The sequence below is a fragment of the Geotrypetes seraphini genome, chromosome 15 (genome assembly GCF_902459505.1).
Source record: "Geotrypetes seraphini chromosome 15, aGeoSer1.1, whole genome shotgun sequence".
Classification (NCBI taxonomy): Eukaryota; Metazoa; Chordata; class Amphibia; order Gymnophiona; family Dermophiidae; genus Geotrypetes; species Geotrypetes seraphini.
In genome coordinates, this window is record NC_047098.1 from 65,813,040 (window position 1) to 65,833,493 (window position 20,454).

Consider the following 20,454-nt stretch of genomic DNA (forward strand, 5'->3'; position numbering starts at 1 on the left):
GTCATCTAATTCTTGAGGTTTCCCTTATATATTCAGTTCCGAGCTTTGAACCCTTTCTTTTCCAAAAATGGGCAGAGCATCAAAGCTCAAGCTAGCAATGTGATTTTGAATTGAGAAGCTGCAAAAGCGGTCCTGCATGGGAAAAGTATTGCTTATAGTAGTACTAAGTGGAAAAAGCAGGATAGGACTATTTTGTGATTGGAAAGAAATCTGGTCCGTATGCATCAATTATATGGTGCTTCCCTAACTATAGCACATAAGCAGTCTCTTCTGGCTACCCAGGCTGAAAATTCAAGGAACTTCCTGTACTTCTCACTATCCTGCTGCTCTCAAAATCTCAGCTGAAGACACAATAAGATCTTATAGTTCACACAACTGCATCTCCAAACATTCAGTTCTTGCAAATTGTTGACTCAATAGCCAGACAACGTACAAAAATATACACGGGCAGTCTGAAAAGTTTGTTAAAAAAACCAAGTTAAACAAATATTTTTTTAAATTTGGCAAAACCTATTTTTTCAAAGGGATGGAAAAACTGGACACTCACTGGACTAAGTGTACAGGCCATGATGGAGACTATATTGAGAAATATAACTATTTTTAACTTAAAAATTGTTTAATTTGGTTTTTTTTTTACTGAAGTTTTCAAACTACCCTAGTAATTTACCTTAAATAAAATTTATGCACATTGTATCTAGAGTGAATTATCTAACGTGGATAGTGCTTCCCACAAGAACTTTAAAGTAACCACTGCTGGTTTCTTTTGATGTCACAGTTCTCCAGACAGGGAGAGAGAGACACTCCCCCCTCCCTCATAACACCACTACTTGCTCCAATAGCGGGGGGATGATACCAATAACAGCCTCCTCTCCACAGCTGAGCCAATACTTCGTCCTACTGGGGTCAGGTGTTTGGTAACACTGCAGGGAAAAGCACTTCTAGGTTGTGGTGAAGCAGCAAGGGTAATCAAATTCAGCAACACACCATCCAATCTTTGGCCCATGGAGCCATCAGAACCACTCAAAGATGCTGAAACCTCTGCTTGCAGCTTCATTAGACAGTTGCCTGGACCGTTTGGAGTGGCTCAGTGAGTCTGGCAGGGTAAGTCCACAACTCTGCCTTCCTTTCCCCAGAACTAATAATAATAATAACAGTTTATATGCCGCAATCCCGTGAAGTTCTATGCGGTTTACTAAAGATTACAAGAGGTACAAAATGAGTGATCTGAAGAGAGAAGAGAGTGAGAAATAGGTCAAGAAAACCGTTGTTGAGAGTGGAGTGCGGGTCAGTTGTCTAGGTACTTCAGGAATAGGTATGTTTTTAGGCGCTTCCTGAATTCCTTGTAAGTGGAGCTCTGTAGCAACATTGCCTTCCAAGCGCCATCTTGATTCCTAGGTTTGGGACACTCTTGGCCCCCTTTTACAAAGCCACAGTAGCGATTCTCTCATAGCAAAATGCACTGAAGCCAATTCAATTCCTATGAGCTTTGGTGCATTTGCTATGGGAGAATCACTCTGCAGCACAAAAACACAAACCTGCAAAAACACTTAAGTAAAGAAAAAAATAAACAAAAGCAGAAAAGACTAGCTCCTACTGTCTCTCTTGTAGGAAGACAACTAAAGAGGGGAGTATCAAAAATATGTCAATGAAGCTTCCTACAAGAGATCTCACCAGATGGGATTTTACAAGAATTACCTGGCATTAAAAGCACAGCAATTTGACAAATCTACTAAGGTGCGCTAGCGTTTTTAGCGCCAGCTAACCATGCGCTAAACGAAAAATACTAAAACATTAGAACATAAGAATTGCCGTTGCTGGGTCAGACAAGTGGTCCATCGCGCCCAGCAGTCCCAGGTCAAAGACCTGCGCCCTAACCGAGACCAGCCCTACCTGCGTGCATTCTGGTTCAGGAGGAACTTGTCCAACCTTGTCTTGAATCCCTGGAGGGTGTTTTCCCTTATAACAGACTCCGGAAGAGCATTCCAGTTCTCTACCACTCTGGTAACGAGCCTTTGTAAAAGGAGCCCTAAGTGACTCATCACTCTTGTCACACAAGCCTAAGAGATTCACCAGTTAAGGCACAGTGATTGGGTGATTCCTATACATGTGATAAAGTGACAGTAACTAGTGACAGAGAAGGTATTTAGCAGAGGTCTGATTTATACACTCCCCTTCCCCACACACAGCTCAAGAGTCCTAATGAAAAGTCTCCTCTCAGATTTGTACTTAGCATTGCTACTTTGTCTGGCAAGGGCTATTGACATCTTCCTCCCATCTTAGGGCTGAAGCCCAACCCTGCCAAACCCAAATAATTTCTCAAGCAGAAGTGTCCTGCAGCTTGAGCCATGGGGCAGGCCCCAAAATAGATCTTTTTAAGAATAATTAATTATACATCTTGTCATGTACCTGTCCCTCTGTGAATTCCTCCAGGCAGACGGCACAGACTGGTGCAGAGCTGCAACTGCTGGCACACTCGTGCCCAGCCTTCCAGCTGCCATGCTCAGATCGAGGGTGAGACTTGTATTTGCGGGTTGCAAGCTGACTGATGGCATGAAGAGTCTGTTGCTGCAGAGAATCCTGGGAAAAGGAGAGACCAAAACACGAGAAATTATTAAATTATCACTTCCTATAAAAATAATAGATGCTCTGAATCCATAAAGCTAGAGTCCATCCAACAAGACAGTTCAGGGGGAATAAGGATGGATTAAGCCCATGTGAAGTTAATGATTCTGGTCCCAGATATTTCATATTGTTTCTAAACTGGGTAAGAACATTAGTATCAAGTATCCTGGTGGCTAAAGGGTACTGCTTCGGGGGTATTCAGAACTCCTAGTATGACTGCAGCCTTGAGTCATCTAAGAATCGTTCTGAGCAATGCAAATTTGGGCCATTCTGCAAACAAAATACATAATTAGATTTGTAATTTTCTGCCTCTTGTAGGTATTCGGCATCAGCTCAAGTCACATACATATTAGAATTTACTCCCAAAAAATATTGTATTTATTTATTTATTTAAAAATTTATATACCGCATACAACTATGTGTTTTCCATACCACATACATAAAATCTTGTTTCCCTCTGATTATCACATTCAGTGCTGGTTAACCAGGTAGGTGAGGCTCCTCCTACTAATCTAGTGCTGACCAATATTCAGCATTCTGGTTATTGCCAGAGCAATTCAGCCGTGAAGTCAGGGCAGAATTAGGAATTATCTGGTCTGAAGCAGTACATAAGGAATTTTCAGAGGTGCTACCGTGGTTAGTCACCTGCTTGATGAAGGACAGCCTAGGTCTTTAGATAGTTATCCAGGTACTGCGTCCGAATATCGGCAATACCTTGCAGGCTGCTGAGTACCCAGATATTCAGTGTTGAAACCAGGATAGGGGATACTAGTGAGTAATCTGAGTCTAATTTAGCCAGTGGCTGTGAGCATATAAAGAAACGAGAATATTGACCAGAAAGCATTTGAAGATACTCCGTTGAATATTCAGTGATCATGATCAAGAGACCAAGGAACAAATTAAAGATCACTTCCAAGTGTGTGCCAGGAGGGTAAAAGCTCTGTATTTTCTTTAAGTGTAGGCTGTCAGCCACAGTAAAAAAAGCATTCCTCTAGTTCTACCTTCTGGCCTTTACAGTATCACAGTGTACAGCTTTTTATTTTGGATGGTGGGGTTTGTGATAAGGGAGGTAGGGTCCAGGTTAGGAGGGGGGAAGTCAGACCGAACTCTTTGCTTGAAGACTTCCAGATCACCCTACAATTTCCCTAAGCGCCCCCCTAAGGTGTCACCCTTAAGGCAGAGGCACCCCCAGAAGTGTCATCCCAATCCAGGTGTAAGTGTCATGAGGAAAGTCAGGGGTCTAAAAGGAAGCCTAAAGAAATTCCCTTAAAGGATAAGATCCCAGGAAAAGAAGAGAAATGGAGAACTGCCTGAGGGGGGAAGAAGAAATGATTTGGGAGACTCAGGCAGAAGAGGAGGCCTTCTCAATGGAGCTAAAAGAGGTACGGGGCCAAGAAAAGGGTATGGGAATAGATCATAACCCCTGATGACACCCTAGATGAGGAGGAGAAGATGTAGGGAGGAGAACCTATCAGAGTTTTGTGCAAGTGGTGACTTTCTCTCCTGACCTCCATGCCCAAGAAGAAGATGAAGACTAGAAAGGTACAAGGGGACATTAGAGGTGAATCCTGGCAACCCTGAGCAGTAGGTTGAAATCCCTTTGGAAGTGATAATTCTTTGGACTTACCAAAGCCCTGAATGACTCAGGGTGAGCATTTGCATAAGGACTAATTTGCATATTCTTCAGTCAAATATGTTTTATAAACGGTCTTAAAGTGAGAGACTAAGATACTGGGGGATAAATCCCCAGGCCACCGGAGCATGTTGGATGATTAAGTGATTAAATGAATGCATACAGCCTATGATATTTACTTTCACCATAACCATTACTGTTTGATTATGACCCTCTGGAACCTATGAGGATTAGGACAGGTGGACCTCAGTCTAGAGGTTCATAGGCTCTTGCCTGGAGGCAAGGACAATATCATTCAAATGGAGAGAAGCGAGGAGCAAATTGAGGAGATCCTGCCTGAGAGAGGACCAATTCCATTACAAAAAATCCTTACCCTATGTTCCTATGTTAAGAATATCTTTACAGCTTCTGATCTCCCTTTTCTGTCCAGTAACATCAGCATTAGGACGTCCCGGTGGCTTTGATCTTTCAGCTTCACAAATATTGAGCATACTCTGGGTGATGATCAGCTCTTCCCTAGGGGACCATCTTCCAGGACTATATGTCAATTCTTTATGTCTCATCATCATCATTAAGTTTTCTTGACAGAATACAGAAGTAGATTGCCAGGCCTTTCTTCAGCACAGTATAAATTTGATATTGTCGCCATTGTCCCAACACTGCCCATATGCTGCTGCCCAGATGCATCTCCGCTGAACCCTGTCTGCCTTGGGAGGCCCTGCTGGTAGTGAATCTACCGATGGCATAGCTTTCAGCTTCTCAGATGTGCACAAGCCCTAGTAGCACGACAAGCCCATGTACCATGACTGGAGAATTGGAACAGTACTACTTCATTCTTTCAATTTTCTATATCGTTCTCCCAGGAGAGCTCAGAACGGTTTACATGAGTTTATTCAAGTACTCAAGTATTTTTCCCTGTCTGTCCCGGCAGGCTCACAATCTATCTAATGTACCTGGGGCAATGGGGGGATTAAGTGACTTGCCCAAGGTCACAAGGAGCAGCATGGGTTTGAACCCACAACCCCAGGGTGCTGAGGCTGTAGCTTTAACCACTGCACCCACTCCATTCCCCTTCAGTTCAATCCCTGACCCTCTCAATACCAGAGCTGCTAAGAGAAAGTAAGTTTTAAAATGGAGATCTCCAGTTCATAGAATTCCATGCTTCCACAACCTTGTTCCCTTTCCTCATCCTACTAATAAAATCCTTATTTATCCGTGTGACTGCAAGGTTGAAGAAAAGAACAGAAATACAAAACTGATCAAGCTCAAATAGCAATATAATGAATTCCTACCCATGTCTTCAAAAACCTGAAAATTATCTTTTCTTTACTTGTTCTTGATTATTTTCTTTCTAGTTTCACCGCTCCAGGGTTCCAGGGAAGATCTGAGAAATTACACACTGGTAAGCCTGATCTCAGTGACGGGCAAAATAGTGAAAACAAATATAAAAAAAAATAAAATTGTGTAATATGTAGACAAACATGATTTAATGAGACAGAGTCAGCACGGATTCAGCCAAGGAAGGTCTTGCCTCACTAATTTGCTTGACTTGTTTGAAGGTGTGAATAAACATGTGGATAAAGTCAAGCCTTTTGATGTAGTATATCTAGATTTCCAGAAAGCTTTTGACCAAGTTCCTCAAGAGAGGCTCCAGAGAAAATGAAAGAGTCATGGGGTAGGAGGCAATTTCAGTTGTAGATTAAAAATTGGTTATCAGACAGAGAACAAAGGATAGGTTTAAATGGCCATTTTTCCTCAATGGAGGAGGGTAAATAGTAGAGTGCCGAGATCTGTACTAGGACCGGTGATATTTAACTTTTTTATAAATGATCTGGAAATTGGAACTACGAGAAAAGTGATTAAATTTGCAGATGACAATTGTTAAAATGCATGCAGACTGTGAAAAACTGCAGATAGACCTTAGGAAATTGGAAGACTGGGCATCCAAATGGCAGATGAAATTTAATGTGGGCAAATGCAAAGTGATGCACATTGGGAAGAAAAATCCAAATCATACTTACCGGATGCTAAGGTCCACCTTGGAGTTCAGCGCTCAAGAAAAAGATCTTTGTGTCATCGTGGACAATACGCTGAAACCTACCCAGTGTGCGGCGGCATCCAAAAAAGCAAACAAGATGCTAGTAATTATTAGAAAAGGGATGGTAAACAAGACTAAGAATGTTATAATGTCTCTGTATCGCTCAATGGTGAGACCTCACTTTGAGTATTGCATTCAGTTCTGGTCTCCTTATTTTAAAAAAGATATAGCGGCACTAGAAAAGATTCAAAGAAGAGCGACCAAGATGATAAAGGGGATGGAACGCCTCTCATATGAGGAAAGACTAAAGAGGTTAGGGCTCTTCAGCTTGGAAAAGAGACGGCTGAGGGGAGATATGACTGAAGTCTACAGAATCCTGAGTGGTGTAGAATGGGTACAAGTGGATAGATTTTTTTACTGTATCAAGATTTACAAAAAATAGGGGACACTCCATGAAGTTACAGAGTTAAAATCAAAAGGAGGGAATATTTTTTTCGCTCAGATAATAGTTAAGCTCTGGAACGCATTGCCTGATGATGTGGTAAGAGCAGTTAATGTAGCTGGTGTTAAAAAAGGTTTGGACAAATTCCTGGAGGAAAAGTTCATAGTCTGCTGTTGAGACAGATTTGGGGGAAGCCACTTCTTGTCCTGGATCAGTGAATTGGAATGCTGCTACCATTTGGGTTTTTGCCAGATACTTGTGACTTTGTTTGCCTCTGTGAAGTTGGGATTCTGAGCTAGATGGACCATTGGTCTGACCCAGTAAGACTATTTAACACCTATGGCAAGATTCCTGCTTCCCTGCCATAACTCAGATCTTTGTAAGTCTGAGCCGAGCAGTGCAATAAGTTTGGATTAGTCTTGCAGATTTAAGTCTTGAAACCATAAAACTAACCTGATCTTCCGGCACCGTGCAGCTCAGACTTGCAGAGAACAAAGTCATGATGGGGAAGCAGGAAGCCCATTGTTTGTTCTGCAATTGAAGCCAGGTGAGGGGAAAGAGACTGGGTGAAGCCTCGGGGGGGGGAGGGGGTACATGAGAGAGTGCAAATAGAATGGATGAAGGCTGCGGTTAGATGGGACACACACAGAGAAAGAAAGACTGGCTGGGAAGGGACAATACACTGTTGTATTTTGCCACTATTTGACAAAGCATATGGCAGGTTTTGACCCTCCAAATGTTAAAAAATAAAGTATAAAATGTTGACCCTGATAGAAAAAGGTTGGACAAGCCTGGCACACAGTAATCAAAATGTGGTTGCACCAGAAACCTATACAAAAGGGGAGGGTATGGCATAGTGGTTAAAGCTACAGTCTCAGCACCTTGAGATTGTAGGTTCAAACCCACACTACTCCTTGTGACCCTGGGCAAGTCACTCAATCCCCCCTTTGCTCCAGGTACATTAGATAGATTGTGAGCCAACTGGGAAAAATGCTCACATAGCTGAATAAATTCATGTGTAAACCATTCTGAGCTCCTCTGGGAGAATAGTATAGAAAATGGAATAAATAAACTAGAATAATATAGGTAGTCTTATTTCTTATTCTTTTCAAATAATCTTACACACCACACATGTCAAACACAAGGCCTGGAGTCCGAATCCAGCCCGCCTGGCCGTTTTATGTGGCCCACGGTGACTGTACCACAACTAAGCGTCTGACTGTGCAGCCCCAGTCTCAGTGGCACTCCAAGCCCCTGAACACGCTGCCCCACTCCTAGCGGTGCTCCAAGCTCTTTACCATGCTGCCTCAGTATCCATTTGCAGGCAGAACTAGGTTGGATCAGGGTGCTCCACACAAGTGCCTGACCTCACCAAAGGTATCTGAGGGTGAGGAAGGATCTATACTTCTACTAAGACACATATCATTAAAAATTCGGCCTGTGACTTAGCCTGTGTATTAGATTTTGGCTCTTATGTGATTGAGTTTGACACCCCTGCCTTACACTATTTATGTGTTCTTCAATGCAAGGCCAAGAGGGTAATGGCACCCCCTGGAGACCTTTGGAGTAGCCCCCATTGTCATTCTGTTTTTGGTTTGCTTTTTATTCTTTCTGCCTCTATACCTAAGCTTCTAAATTAAATAGGGAAGTGGGTGGGAGTGGGGAGGGCAGCATGCTTGAAAAACAAGGCATTTATCAATAGAAGAAGCGAATGAATTTGGAAATGCCCATCTTCTTGAGTATACCCCCAATGGAAAGTTCAAAAGTGGCCTGAAAGCGATGGATATTATTGAAACATGCTGTTCAGGAAGATAGTTGGCAGACTTCCTTCTGCTCATTTGAATCCAACGTGTCCACGATTTAAAAATAAGTGAAGGCCACTGTTCTGATTGCTTTTGTAGCAATCCTGGCACACTGGGCTGGAAATTTAATAGTCCACAATGAGTCCAGATCACTTCCTTGGGTGATGACTTCTAATAAACCCCAGCATTTTGTACCTTTCTGTGGTATTATATTACTCTATGCACATCATTGTACGCTGCTGCCTACATTACATTTCATTTAGATGCTCAGTCTAGTAGTCTTGCAAGATTCTTTTGCAAATCCTCACAGTTTTCTGCTGTTGTAACCGCTTTGAATAATTTTGTGTGAACCATAAATTTGATCATCTCCTTTGTCACTCTTAGCTCCAAATAGTCAGAAAAATGTTCCACATGATTAACAGCCCCTCTCCAGCCAAGAAATAAAAGCAATACTAAAGCCCTGGCATTGAGCTCAGCCTGTCAGTCTTCTGCCCATGTCTGTGCATCTGGGCAGAATAGCTAAGTGGTGATTTTAATATGCAATGTTTTGGGCAGGGTTAACTTCTGTGCAGCCACACTCACCATGAGCTAGCCCTGAACACTTTACTGCATCAGCCTCTGAGGGGAAGATTCTCAAAACTTTGCAGTAAAAACCGATGGGCTGCTCTCACAGATGTTATTGTAACGATTTCAAAAAGGTTAGTCATTCTAAAAAAAAACCAAAAACAACGCATATGCAAATGAGGTGGGTGAAGAGTAGCGAAGGTTCTCTACATTTTCTTGAGATGAGTCGCCGGTGATAGCGATTTGGCACATGCACAGAATACACCACGAAAGAGACGTAAATGTGCGCACGTGCTGGGAAAAGCAACGCCTTAAGCACGCATATCATGGAGCATAATAGGCGTGCCAGCGCTATTGGATGAAAGGGAAGAGAGATGCAAACATCGGCTTTCAACTACTATAATTCAAATAAAGCTTGTAATTTGTATTTAATGTCAAATTTTAGCATGCCGATGATTTTGTCGATGATTAAAATCAGGAGCGTGAACAGCTTGTGCTCCAGATCTAAAGCATTTTTTCCACCAAAAAACAGACTTTAACTATATGAAACAGAAGGGTATAATATTAAAAGTATATTAATATTACAAATATACCAGATTTGTATCCTGATTCAGTGGCACTGCTAGTATACAGTGGACAGCAAAAGTATTTGTAGTAATTCTAAATAATTAGACCGCTGTTTGTGAATTGAATTAAATTTTATCATGAGCCAAAGCCAGAAACCCATAAGACACACCTATAATACACATGTTCAAGAAGCTTGCTTTTGCGCCCCCCCCCCCCCCCAATCTATAATTTATGTGAATCTTATCATTTTTATTACTTTGTTTCATTAGCCACAGTCAAAACACACACCAGAAATGCCATTTTCACAGTGCTGGCACAATACCAGCACCCTGGACCAAAAATTCAACGCCGCACTTGGAGAATCACTCTGCGATGATGAAAAATCGACCGGAGTGCTCTTTTAAATATTGATGAGCCCATTTGCATGACAGAATCGGAGGCTGCTAGGAAACTCGGAAAAGACCACAGTAAGCCATTTTGATAATCCGCCGCTAAAATACATGCTGGCTAAACCGGCCGGAACCGGTTTAGCAACCGCGTTAAAGGCAACGTTAAGTTTTGAGAATCTTCTCCCGAGTCTTTTCTTTCACCCTCTACACACCTAAATATTCAATCACTTGTTAAGTACCTTCAGTTGTTTATTTTAAAACTCCTTTAATTATACTTGGGGGAATTCGGTGCAACCACAGAATGGAGAATTTGTGCAGAATTCTGCACAGCGCCAAGGAGGCAGCAGCTGGCACAGTTTTTCTACCCTAACCCAGCGCCAATCAGGTGAGAAGAAGAAGAAAGCAGCTGCGTATCAGGCCACATTCTCTTCCTCAGCTGCTCTGGGCCTGGCTGTACGTTTGCGTGCTTCACATAAACAGTCTACCTCCAGGCAGAGCTGGTGCAAGGGGAGTAGATGCCTCAAGCGAACCTTTAGTCTTACAAGCACAGTCCTCTGCAATTAACTTTCAGGCCCCTGGACTGTAGCCTCTCCCCTTCCTCTAGATTCTGATAATTAAACTCAACACTTATGATCATCGCAGAAACAGACTATAGAAATGCAGATTACAGTATGTGCAGAAGGTTTTTTCAGTTTGTGTGGCTGTCAGGATTTCTTGTTTTGCTTTGACTGCAGCTGTTCTTTGCGGTCCCCAAGAAGCTGTCGCCCTGGGTGGCCACCTAATCTTGCCTAATGGTTGGCTCAGCTCTGACTCCCGGCAACAGCAGAGGAGGATACGGCCCATTGTACAGCACTTTCCTTCTCATCTTGCCACTTTACTGGCAAGGCAGCTGGGGTTATGTACCAGGTGGGAGCATGCTGAAAGAGTTTGCTGGAGAGGGCAGAGAGCAAGCTGCAATTATGCATCTGGAGACTACAGAAGGAAAAGAAAACTTCAGAGTGGGGGGGGGGAGAAGGGAGAGTTAGCTTGTGGATAAAGATAATAGGGGAGGGCAGAGAAGGCTGGAAAGTATGCAAAACACTACAAGCAGCACAGAGAGGGAGAAAGAACTCAATAGCAGGGGTAGGAAGCTGTGGAGGGCGGAGAAAGAAGACCCTGCTCATGGGTGGAGAGGGGAAGGGGAGAGAGCGAATTGGGGAGGATCAGACTTCATTATGAGGAAATTCAGCATAAAAGTTACAAATAAAAGTATACTAAACGTTGTTAAATTTGAATATAAATTATCATGCGCAGAAATTTAAAGTTTAGCACAGAATTCTTCCAGGAATATATTATGGGATTCTAGAGTTGGGCACTGAAAGACAGCAGTATGAGACATATATTTACCTGCGTTTGGTTCGCTCTGCATTTGATTCGGAATACGGCGTACAGAATTATTGCAAGAACAGTGCCCACGACAGTGAGAAGAATCCAGACATCATACTCAGGCTGTGAGAGGGAAAAGCCAGGCAAGAGAGATACGGGAGAAAAAGAAAGACAGACATGTGGGGGGAGAACAAGAGTGTGAAAATGGGCAGAGGGAGAAGAAAGGAGAGAGTGTAAAAGGGAAAAAGCAGTGCATGTAAAAAAAAAATGTGTAAGAACAGCTCACAGAATCACATGCCAGAGCTATACAGTTCCTAAATATAGAAATTTAGCTGCCACTTAAATTGGAAACTACCTCCCATACCTGAGCATGGCTTTAAAAGATGAGTAATTTAAGCCTAAAACATCAAAATGAGCAGCTGTGAAAGCCAAACTTTGTTACAATCAAACTATGGCTATAGACTTAAGAAAAATTACTTGATGGTCCACAGCGCAGGTCCCCAATACCCACCGCTCCCCAATACCCACCAAGCATGAATAAAGCACAGAAGAATGTTAGTAACCTCCCAGTATTCCCTCTGAGAATACAGACAAGAGATCTCCAATACTTCTCTACAGCAACCTTACAGATGTCTTTCAGAGAGATCATTCTGCAAGATGTTATTGATAAGGTGAGTCCTAACAAAACAGGATTATTCTCATGCTTTTGTGCTCAGTACGATTCAAGAAATAGTGGGTATTGTGAAGTGAATGAAGGAGATGGAATCTTTTGAAGCCTACACCGACTCAATGCCAATCTCAGTTGGGAGTATTTTGTGAGCCTCACCCACTTTGGCTGCTCCTTCACCTCGATCTTCACCTGAGCCTCTTGGTTGTTGTTCACCATTTCCATCAGAAGCTCAGCATCACGCCCCGATATCAGCACCACGGGATGGCTCAGCCCCATGGCCTCCTGCAACTACGGAAGAAGGGAAGGATGCCAGTTGGGTGATTAATGGAAGTATAAGTAAAGAGATTCACCTGAGATAGCTCCATGGGATGTGCGTGATCTATGGCCTCATGCAGATTCACACATGAAATTTACCCTTGCAATGAAACTAATCCATGGCCTCATGCAGTTAGAAAGAGCAAGATGAATCCCAAAAGATGAGCCCGACTCATGGCCTCATGCAATTATTGAATAAAAACACTACTAAAATAATATTGTATCTTACATCATCTCACCATCTGTGCTGACATGAGCAAAATATTTCCCAACACTGTCCTTAATTGTATAATTTCTCCAATTGAAAAAAAAGTCTGCATCTAGTGCATTATCAGTATCGAAATTGTTTCTGTCACACAGCCTTACTGTCTCGTCTTGTGCCTATTTACCGTACTTCTTTAGTCTCATGTCAAAAGGCTTCTGGTGCAGACCCTGCAATATTTTGTTTATCTACAAGGGGCCGCTGAAAAGTTCTCAGCCCAACCGAGATGAGAATGATGTGGAGCCATGAAACTTAGAAATTATTCCACACTTTTCTTGACACTTTTTGTTTCATTTCATATCACTGAAAAGAAAAGTGTGAAATAACTCGTAAATTTCATGGCTCCACATCATTCTCTTCTTGGTTGGGCTGCGAACTTTTCAGCGGCCCTTCATATATTTAAATAGGCTTTAGATTAATAGACTACCCCTCCCCAAAGACTACAGAGCAGATTACAATATGTAAGATTAATACAATTAACATGGAACAATGTAAAATAACATAAGTTCGGAGGAAATCATTCTTTGAATCCACCTTCGAGTATCAAGGTCCCAAATTTGGAACTGCCTCCCGACCTGCTTACGTCAGACATCCTCCTATCTTCAATTTATGAAGGTGCTAAAAACGTATCTGTTTTCATTATAGTCTTGCTATGATTCATAATGTCTATGTTGCTAACCTTATTAATCTTATGTAAGCCACAATGATTCCCAGTTGACATTTATGGGGTATAAGAAACAATATGGTATGGTATGGTACAATACACAAAACACAATAAGAGATAGATTCCCAAAGCTCCAGCAACCCGGTAAAAATACTGGGTTGGAAGCTATTTTTTCTTTTTTATCAAGTGATGCTCAGCATAATAGCATGCAAATAATATGCATGCTATTTGTGCAAAGTAGCCCCGATAAAAAGGGGAGGAACTGTGCTTGGCACCTGCTCAGAAGAGCAAATTGGTAGGCTCAGCTCTTCCCCCCCGTCACTTACCCGCTGCAAACTCTTCTCCCCTGCCTGCAATCAGCTGAGCCAGCACCGAAGCCAAGATCAGAGCCGGTAGCTGAACGTGGCTCCGTGCCGGCTGAGCTGATGGCGGCTTTTCTCTTCTCCCCTGCCAGTTCAACTGATCAAGTATCCAGTGCTGGCTCAGCTGATCACAGGCAGGGAAGAAGTGATTTGAAACTTAAAAAAAGAAAAGTTGAAAAACGGATGCAGCTCTCGTGCACGTGTGTCCTGCACATTGGTGCCGGACATGTACTCACACAACACACACACAAAATATACCAGCAGCTCTAGACCTGCTGGAAAATTTTGCCCCGTAAAAGGAGGGTGTTTCCTTTTTTGCATCACAAGGAGAGCTCATTTAAATACTACTGAGCTCCTTGTAATGCATTTGCTTAGGGTTCTCAGAGTTAGATGCACTAAACAGGATTGCTAAGACCATGTGGGTCCGGTCCGATTTTTGGCCCATTCTAAAGAGCTAGTGATGCACTAAAAATTTTGCATGCAAATGATTCACATGGAGGTTCGTCATAATCTCTGTCACTCCCGTCCAATTGATCACTGTGAGAATGACACTTACAAATGTGCAGAGCTGGCAGGAGAAGCTCAAACAGCTAAGAGGCAGGGGAAGCCCCGAAGTGGCCTACTGCTACTCAGCTGTTCAGGGCAGGAACCTTTTTTTTTAAATGGGTACAGAAGCTGTATGTGTGTTACATATGCATAATATCTGCCCTATTAAAAAAACAAGAGAAAAGCTCTCCCCTGCTGACAGCCATCCCCCATCAGCCCCTTGACGCTCCAGGGACAGACCCCATCCCCCTATGCCAGCTAAAATCAGCAAGAGGGATGCCTACTCCATCCAGCCAGGCCGACACCCCCTCCGCACAAGAAAAAATTAGCAGGAGGTATGCCCACTCCCTCCTGTCAACGGAGGCCCCCCCCCATGACAGGTGTCACCCCTGAACCATCCCCTACTCTCCCCCCTTCCCCCCTCCAAAAAAGGCAGGAGAGATGCCCACTCCCTCCTGCCACTGGATGCTCCTCCTACCCCCCCCCCCCCCCCGTACCTTTGTCTGAAGAGAGCAGGAGGGAGGCAGCGCCAAGGCCCGCCGATCCAAACTAGCAGGTCTTCCCCTCCTTGGTGCATCATATGATGCACTGGGAGGAGCCTAAGGTCCTGCCCCTTGGGAGGTGCCTTAGGCGTCTGAGCCAATCAGGGTCTTAGGTCCCTTCCTGTGCATCGCATGATGTACCAAGGAGAAAGGCCCACCATTTTGGATCGGCAGGCCATAGAGCTGATCGAGCCTCCCTCCTGCTCTCTTCACACAAAGGTACTGTGGGGGGGGGGGGGTCACATGAGGAGGTTCAAGGGAGCATCCGGTGGCAGGAGGGAGTGGGCATCTCTTCTGCCCCTTCATAAACTGAGAGTATGTACAATTGTAATGAAGTTTTTTTCTTTTCTACAATAGGCCATACTTCTAGTGCAACAGACACGCCATTTCTGAACATGTAGGTAGTCAATCCCTTCTCATAGAGAGCTTCATTAGTATTCTTTTGTTCTGCCTCCCATCTTTTTGAGCTCCAATTCCTCAGTTGTCTCTCTACAAGAGAGATGGCAGGAGCCTGGCTTTTCTACTCACATTTCTTTTCACTTAAATATGATCTTTTTTTCTAACCATTTCCAAAGCTTTTCAGTGCTGCAGAGGATCCCTCTTTTGGGACAACTTTGGCTGAGGAAGAACATAGACTCTGAGGTCGAGTGTCTGCTTCCAAGGATCAAACTGTCTCACAATACACCCCCTTGGACAGCCTATACTAACAGTTTTGGGATTTAGGGATCATTATCTTGGGAGCAAGGATTGCCCCAGGTTCGCCCTCAGTGGGCTTGAGTGCAGGCTCCATGGCCAACTGCTTCCCCCCCCACACACACATTTGCTTGTATGTGATCCATTGGAGGTTGAGGTCTCCATCTAGTTCGTTGGGCCCGAGTGGCAACCAGAAGGCACAAGCAGTCCGGATTCCAGGCTTGTTGAAGCAGAGGTTCTCCCTGTAAGCACACAGCATGGCACAGATAGTAACAGGCAGACAGCCTGGAAAACAAAATCAGTGGTGGTGGGGGGGAATGTCTATAAAATTGATTATTTTGGGTTCTAGGGATACAGTTAGATCCCCCCACTTCTAAAATCCTAAAATTGCTAACTTTTAGTACCCAATATAACTCCTCCAGGCCATTTTTGGCATTAAAATCAGTGCCATGGCAGCCATCATGGATTTTCCAATTTGAAAATAAGTCTCTATCTGCCTCAAAATATCTCGATTTTACTTAAAACAGGTATAATGGACTCTTCAAATTTGTGGTGGACAACCATCTGAGGTTCGTCCATATTCCACGTACTATGTGAGGAGGTGGGGGTGGGATTGTTACTGCCCAGTTGGTCCAAGGACCAGGAAAAAAGTCCAGACTTGAACTTGGGAGCAGTGCAAGTGCGTCCCTAGTGAAGTGCAGCTGCGATGTTGCCACAAAACCCCAGAAAGGAGCTCATGAGCGTCTGCAGGGGCTGTCTGGATATCCTGGTCAGGGATTTCCCCCTGAATTCATCAATAAGATGTTTGAAGCTTACATGATTAACAAGGGTTGCATAGAACCCTTGGAGATCGTGGCCCTACAACAGTGTCATGTGCAAGATGGGGAAGTTCAGTCAGGATGTTTGGGATGAAATGGGCTCTATTTCAATACCATTACTCTTCCAGTCAGGGTCCTCTGTAGCAGGTGATGTTGCTTCGTCTCTAGGGGGGTCAGATCCAAATCTGGTGGAGGCCCCTGTTTAAGCTTCAAGCACTTTTGGAGGTGATCACAGAATCCCTCCAGGAATTAAAGATAAGAGACTCTACAGCCCTCTGCTACATAGTGCTCACTTATGAGCAGCACAAAGGCATAGACCTCCTGTTTTCTCTCTCATCAAGACATTACCAAAATGCTCACAGACCATTGGGAGGTTCTGGAGGGAGCCCTTCGGGTGGCCAAAGCCATGGCAAAGCTCTAGGCAATGGATGCAGAATTTAACCAGCTTTATTTTCCTCCAAAAGTGGATTCACTTGTGGTGCAGGTTACAAAGCGTTACCTCCCTTCCCAGTGAAGGCAGTGTTGTATTAAAGGATGCCCAGGACTGCAGGCTAGATTTTGTTCATAAGAAGCTCTTTCAGGCCGTGGCCTCAGGTTTGAAAGCAGTTGTGGCAGTGTCTTTTGTCACCCGGGCTTGCCACTCCAAGTTGCGCCTTGATCCAGAAACTATTGTCAGAAGGGATCTCCAGTTTTTAATGGCTGGAGTGGATTATGTAGCTGATTCTCTGTATGACCTTTTCAGAGTCCTAAGCAAAATGTCTGCTTATTCCATTTCTGCACACAGGATGCTGTGGATCAGACAGTGGACAGGAAGTTCCTCCTCCAAGGTGACCTTGAGTAAATTACCATTTAAGGGATATTTACTATTTGTGAAAAGTCTGGATGATCTTATGGCCAGTGTAAGCTGAAGTCTTTAGTGGACAGCAGACCTCGAGCCCCTAGGGGGTCAGGTTGTGGTAATTTTTGGGCTTCCAGGTGATATTGTCAGTTCTTGGGAGGGCCTTCAGGCCAGAGAATCTTTCAAAGCTCCAAAGATTTGGGGGGGTCCAGGCACCCCCAATCTTAAGGATCCTGCTCCATTTCTTCAGCCTATATCGGAAATGGAAAATGTTTACCTATATCTGTGAAGGTGCACTATTAGAGGCGTAGTTTCCTCATGGGAAGAATCTTCAGCAGTGTCCCCAGAAGAAATCTGTAGAACTGCCACTTGGTCTTCTCTCCATACGTTCAAAGTATTGCTCACAAAGATGTTGAATAGAATCTGCTCCAGATTAGTTCACACTAGTTTCACTGCTCCATGCGAAGGACTGGCGCAGACTAAGACAGCTGCATCACTACTCCATCCTAAGTGCTGGAACACACCTGAACAAACCCTGCATATGGCATTAGGATAAACCAAGACAGAGTCCTGTTTCACTGTTCTGCTGTAAAGCAAAACAGAGGACTCGCACAACACTTCACCAACATCTTCTTTTTGGAAGAATTACCCCAATGCATGGAATCACCCTCTACTCTCCCCCAGAATGGTATGTCATGGCATGTAATATCATCCTTCCTAACTCCAGTTATTTTACATCATGTAATATCAACCATCCAACATTATTTGTTGGTATACAATATAAACCCCCTCCCCACCTCTGATATATATGTTCTCACTGCCCTTGCCATGTACTGTCCCATCCATATCTCATATGGCAGTATCTTGGGATCTCATTCTATGCATTGTCTGTACCTGGTAAAAGGCTCCCTCATCATCTGTGATGTCGAAGAGAATGGCTTCTGCTCCTCTTTCCCCCGCCAGTTTTGCCTGTTTCAAGAGTAGAAAAAAGAACTGAGCACAAACAGCAGTCACATGCAATTAGGCCAGTTACACAATCACCAGGGTGTAGGAGACAGACAGAAATACTTATAGACAGCTTAATAGATATTGAATTTGGAGAGGAGACAGCAGCAACTGAGATGATTCAGGGTAAGAAGAGGCATGGTGGCACTGCACAGATCAGGTATAGTAACATAGTAAATGATGGAAGATAAAGACCTGTGTGATCCATCCAGTCTGCCCAAGGCAATGTTAAACCAATAATCCAGTATATTATTACCTACATTTTCCTTGCTAAGTTCTACTATAAGATGTCTTCTGCCCCCCTTCCCCCAGAGATATGCAAGGTGGTATAAATATGGCATAAAATTTATATTCTTGTCATTTTCAGCACTCAGATTGTAAATATGGCCACCCTGAACTACTTCTCAGCTACTGAGGCGCCTTCAAAACTTATTCCAGCTCATCCTGTTCCGTTTTGCGCACATATGGAACAAAGACCATAGAAGTCCATCCGGCATCAGCTGAGTGATGTAGAATGGGTACAAGTGAATTGATTTTTTTTTTTTTACTCCATCAAAAATTACAAAGACTAGAGGACACTCAATGAAGTTACGGGGAAATACTTTCAAAACCAGTAGGAGGAAATATTTTTTCACTCAGAGAACAGTTAAGCTCTGGAACACGTTGCCATAGTGGTTAACTTAGCTGGTTTTAAAAAACGTTTGGACAAGTTCCTGGAGGAAAAGTCCATAGTCCACTATTGAGACAGACTTGGGGGAAGCTACTGCTTGCCCTGGGATTGGTAGCATGGAATGTTGCTGCTCTATGGGTTTCTGCCAGGTAATTGTGACCTGGATTGGTCACTGTTGGACACAGGATACTGGGCTAGATGGGCCATTGGTCTGACCCAGTAGGGCTAGTCTTATGTTATTTTCACCATACCACTGCTGGACTTGCTGTCAAAGTCAACTCCAGCCCATCCTGATCTGTCTTGCCATATACACAGACCGTAGACTTCTACTAATCATTTCTACAGTGCTACTAGACTTACACAGTGCTGTACATGAAAACACAGAAGAGACAGTCCCCAAAAGAGCTTAGAAGTCCATCCAGCAATGGCTTTTATTCCCCACTGCTGGAGCTGCCACTTAAGCAAAACTCCTGCACATCAAAAATAAAGTTATAGCTGCTGATCGGTCAAGTTTTGTTTCAGTTCTATTCTCTTTCTATTAAGGGATCCTTTATGTCTAGCCTGTGCATTTTTGCCTCCACCACCTCTACAGGGAGGGTGTTCTAGGTATCCACTACGCTCTCTGTGAAAAAAGTATTTCCTGGTATTACTCCTAAGTTTACCACCCCCCAACCTCATATTATGTCCCTTTGTTTTACCACTTTTCCATCTCTGGAAAAGATTTCTTTGTAGATTAATACCACTCAAGTATTTAAAGATCTGAATCATATCTCTTCAATCCCTTCTTTCCACTATACATATTCAGGTATTCGAGTCTCTTGCCATACATCTCTCGGCACGATCCCGATATGATATTTGTCGCCTTTCTCTGGTCCACTTCAAAGTTTTCTCACATTCTTAGCGAGAACTGAACACAAGCGGGGACTCCTCTTTCTATGCAGCCCAGCACCCTTCTGGCTATGGTCACTGCTTTGTCACATTGTTTCAGTGCCTTGAGATTCTCAGTCACTATCGCTCTCTCGGTCCGTGCATACCAGCTTCTCACCCCCCTAGCTCCTTTGGATTTTTTTCTCCCCAAATGCATCACTCTGCACTTCTTCACATTAGATTTCAACTGCCAAATATTAGACCTTTCTTCTAACATTTGCAGATCCCTTCTTATGTCTTCCGTTCCCTCTGGTGTATCTGGGTTACTTAAATAGGGTTGGCATACCTCACGGCAGTATGTTGGTGATTTTTCAGAAAGACTTTGCCTACAATTACTCAAAGGAGACCTGGAAGGTTTGGAATGGGATCCCTGGGGGCCTCAAGAGTTACATATAACATAGTAAAATATAACATAGTAGATGACAGCAGATAAAGACCAGAATGGTCCATCCAGTCTGCCCAACCTGATTCAATTTATATTTTTAAATTTTTTCTTCTTAGCTATTTCTGGGCAAGAATCCAAAGCTCTACCCAGTACTGTGCTTGGGTTCCTACTGCCGAAATCTCCGTTAAAACCTACTCCAGCCCATCTACACCCTCCCAGCCATTGAAGCCCTCCTCAGCTCATCCTCCACCAAACGGCCATACACAGACACAGACCGTGCAAGTCTGCCCAGTACTGGCCTTAGTTCAATTTTTAATATTATTTTCTGATTCTAG

At 43.5% G+C, this 20,454-nt stretch overlaps 1 protein-coding gene across 5 annotated transcripts in view; it reads right to left on the bottom strand.

Moving 5' to 3' along the window:
• Nucleotides 1-20,454, bottom strand: part of RNF43 (ring finger protein 43) — a 126,037-nt gene that overhangs the window by 17,072 nt on the left and 88,511 nt on the right. For 2 of the 5 annotated variants that reach the window (XR_004537116.1, XM_033922160.1), the window contains exons 3-6: nucleotides 18,027-18,101; nucleotides 12,249-12,380; nucleotides 11,444-11,545; nucleotides 2,407-2,577 (exon numbers count right to left, since the gene is read on the bottom strand). Coding sequence is in view for 4 of the 5 variants with exons in the window: in XM_033922160.1 (XP_033778051.1) it covers nucleotides 2,407-2,577; nucleotides 11,444-11,545; nucleotides 12,249-12,380; nucleotides 18,027-18,101 (480 nt within the window). In the remaining variant the exon portion in view is untranslated. The remainder of the gene's footprint in view (nucleotides 1-2,406; nucleotides 2,578-11,443; nucleotides 11,546-12,248; nucleotides 12,381-18,026; nucleotides 18,102-20,454) is intronic. The other 3 variants (XM_033922161.1, XM_033922163.1, XM_033922164.1) reach the window with 3 other exon arrangements.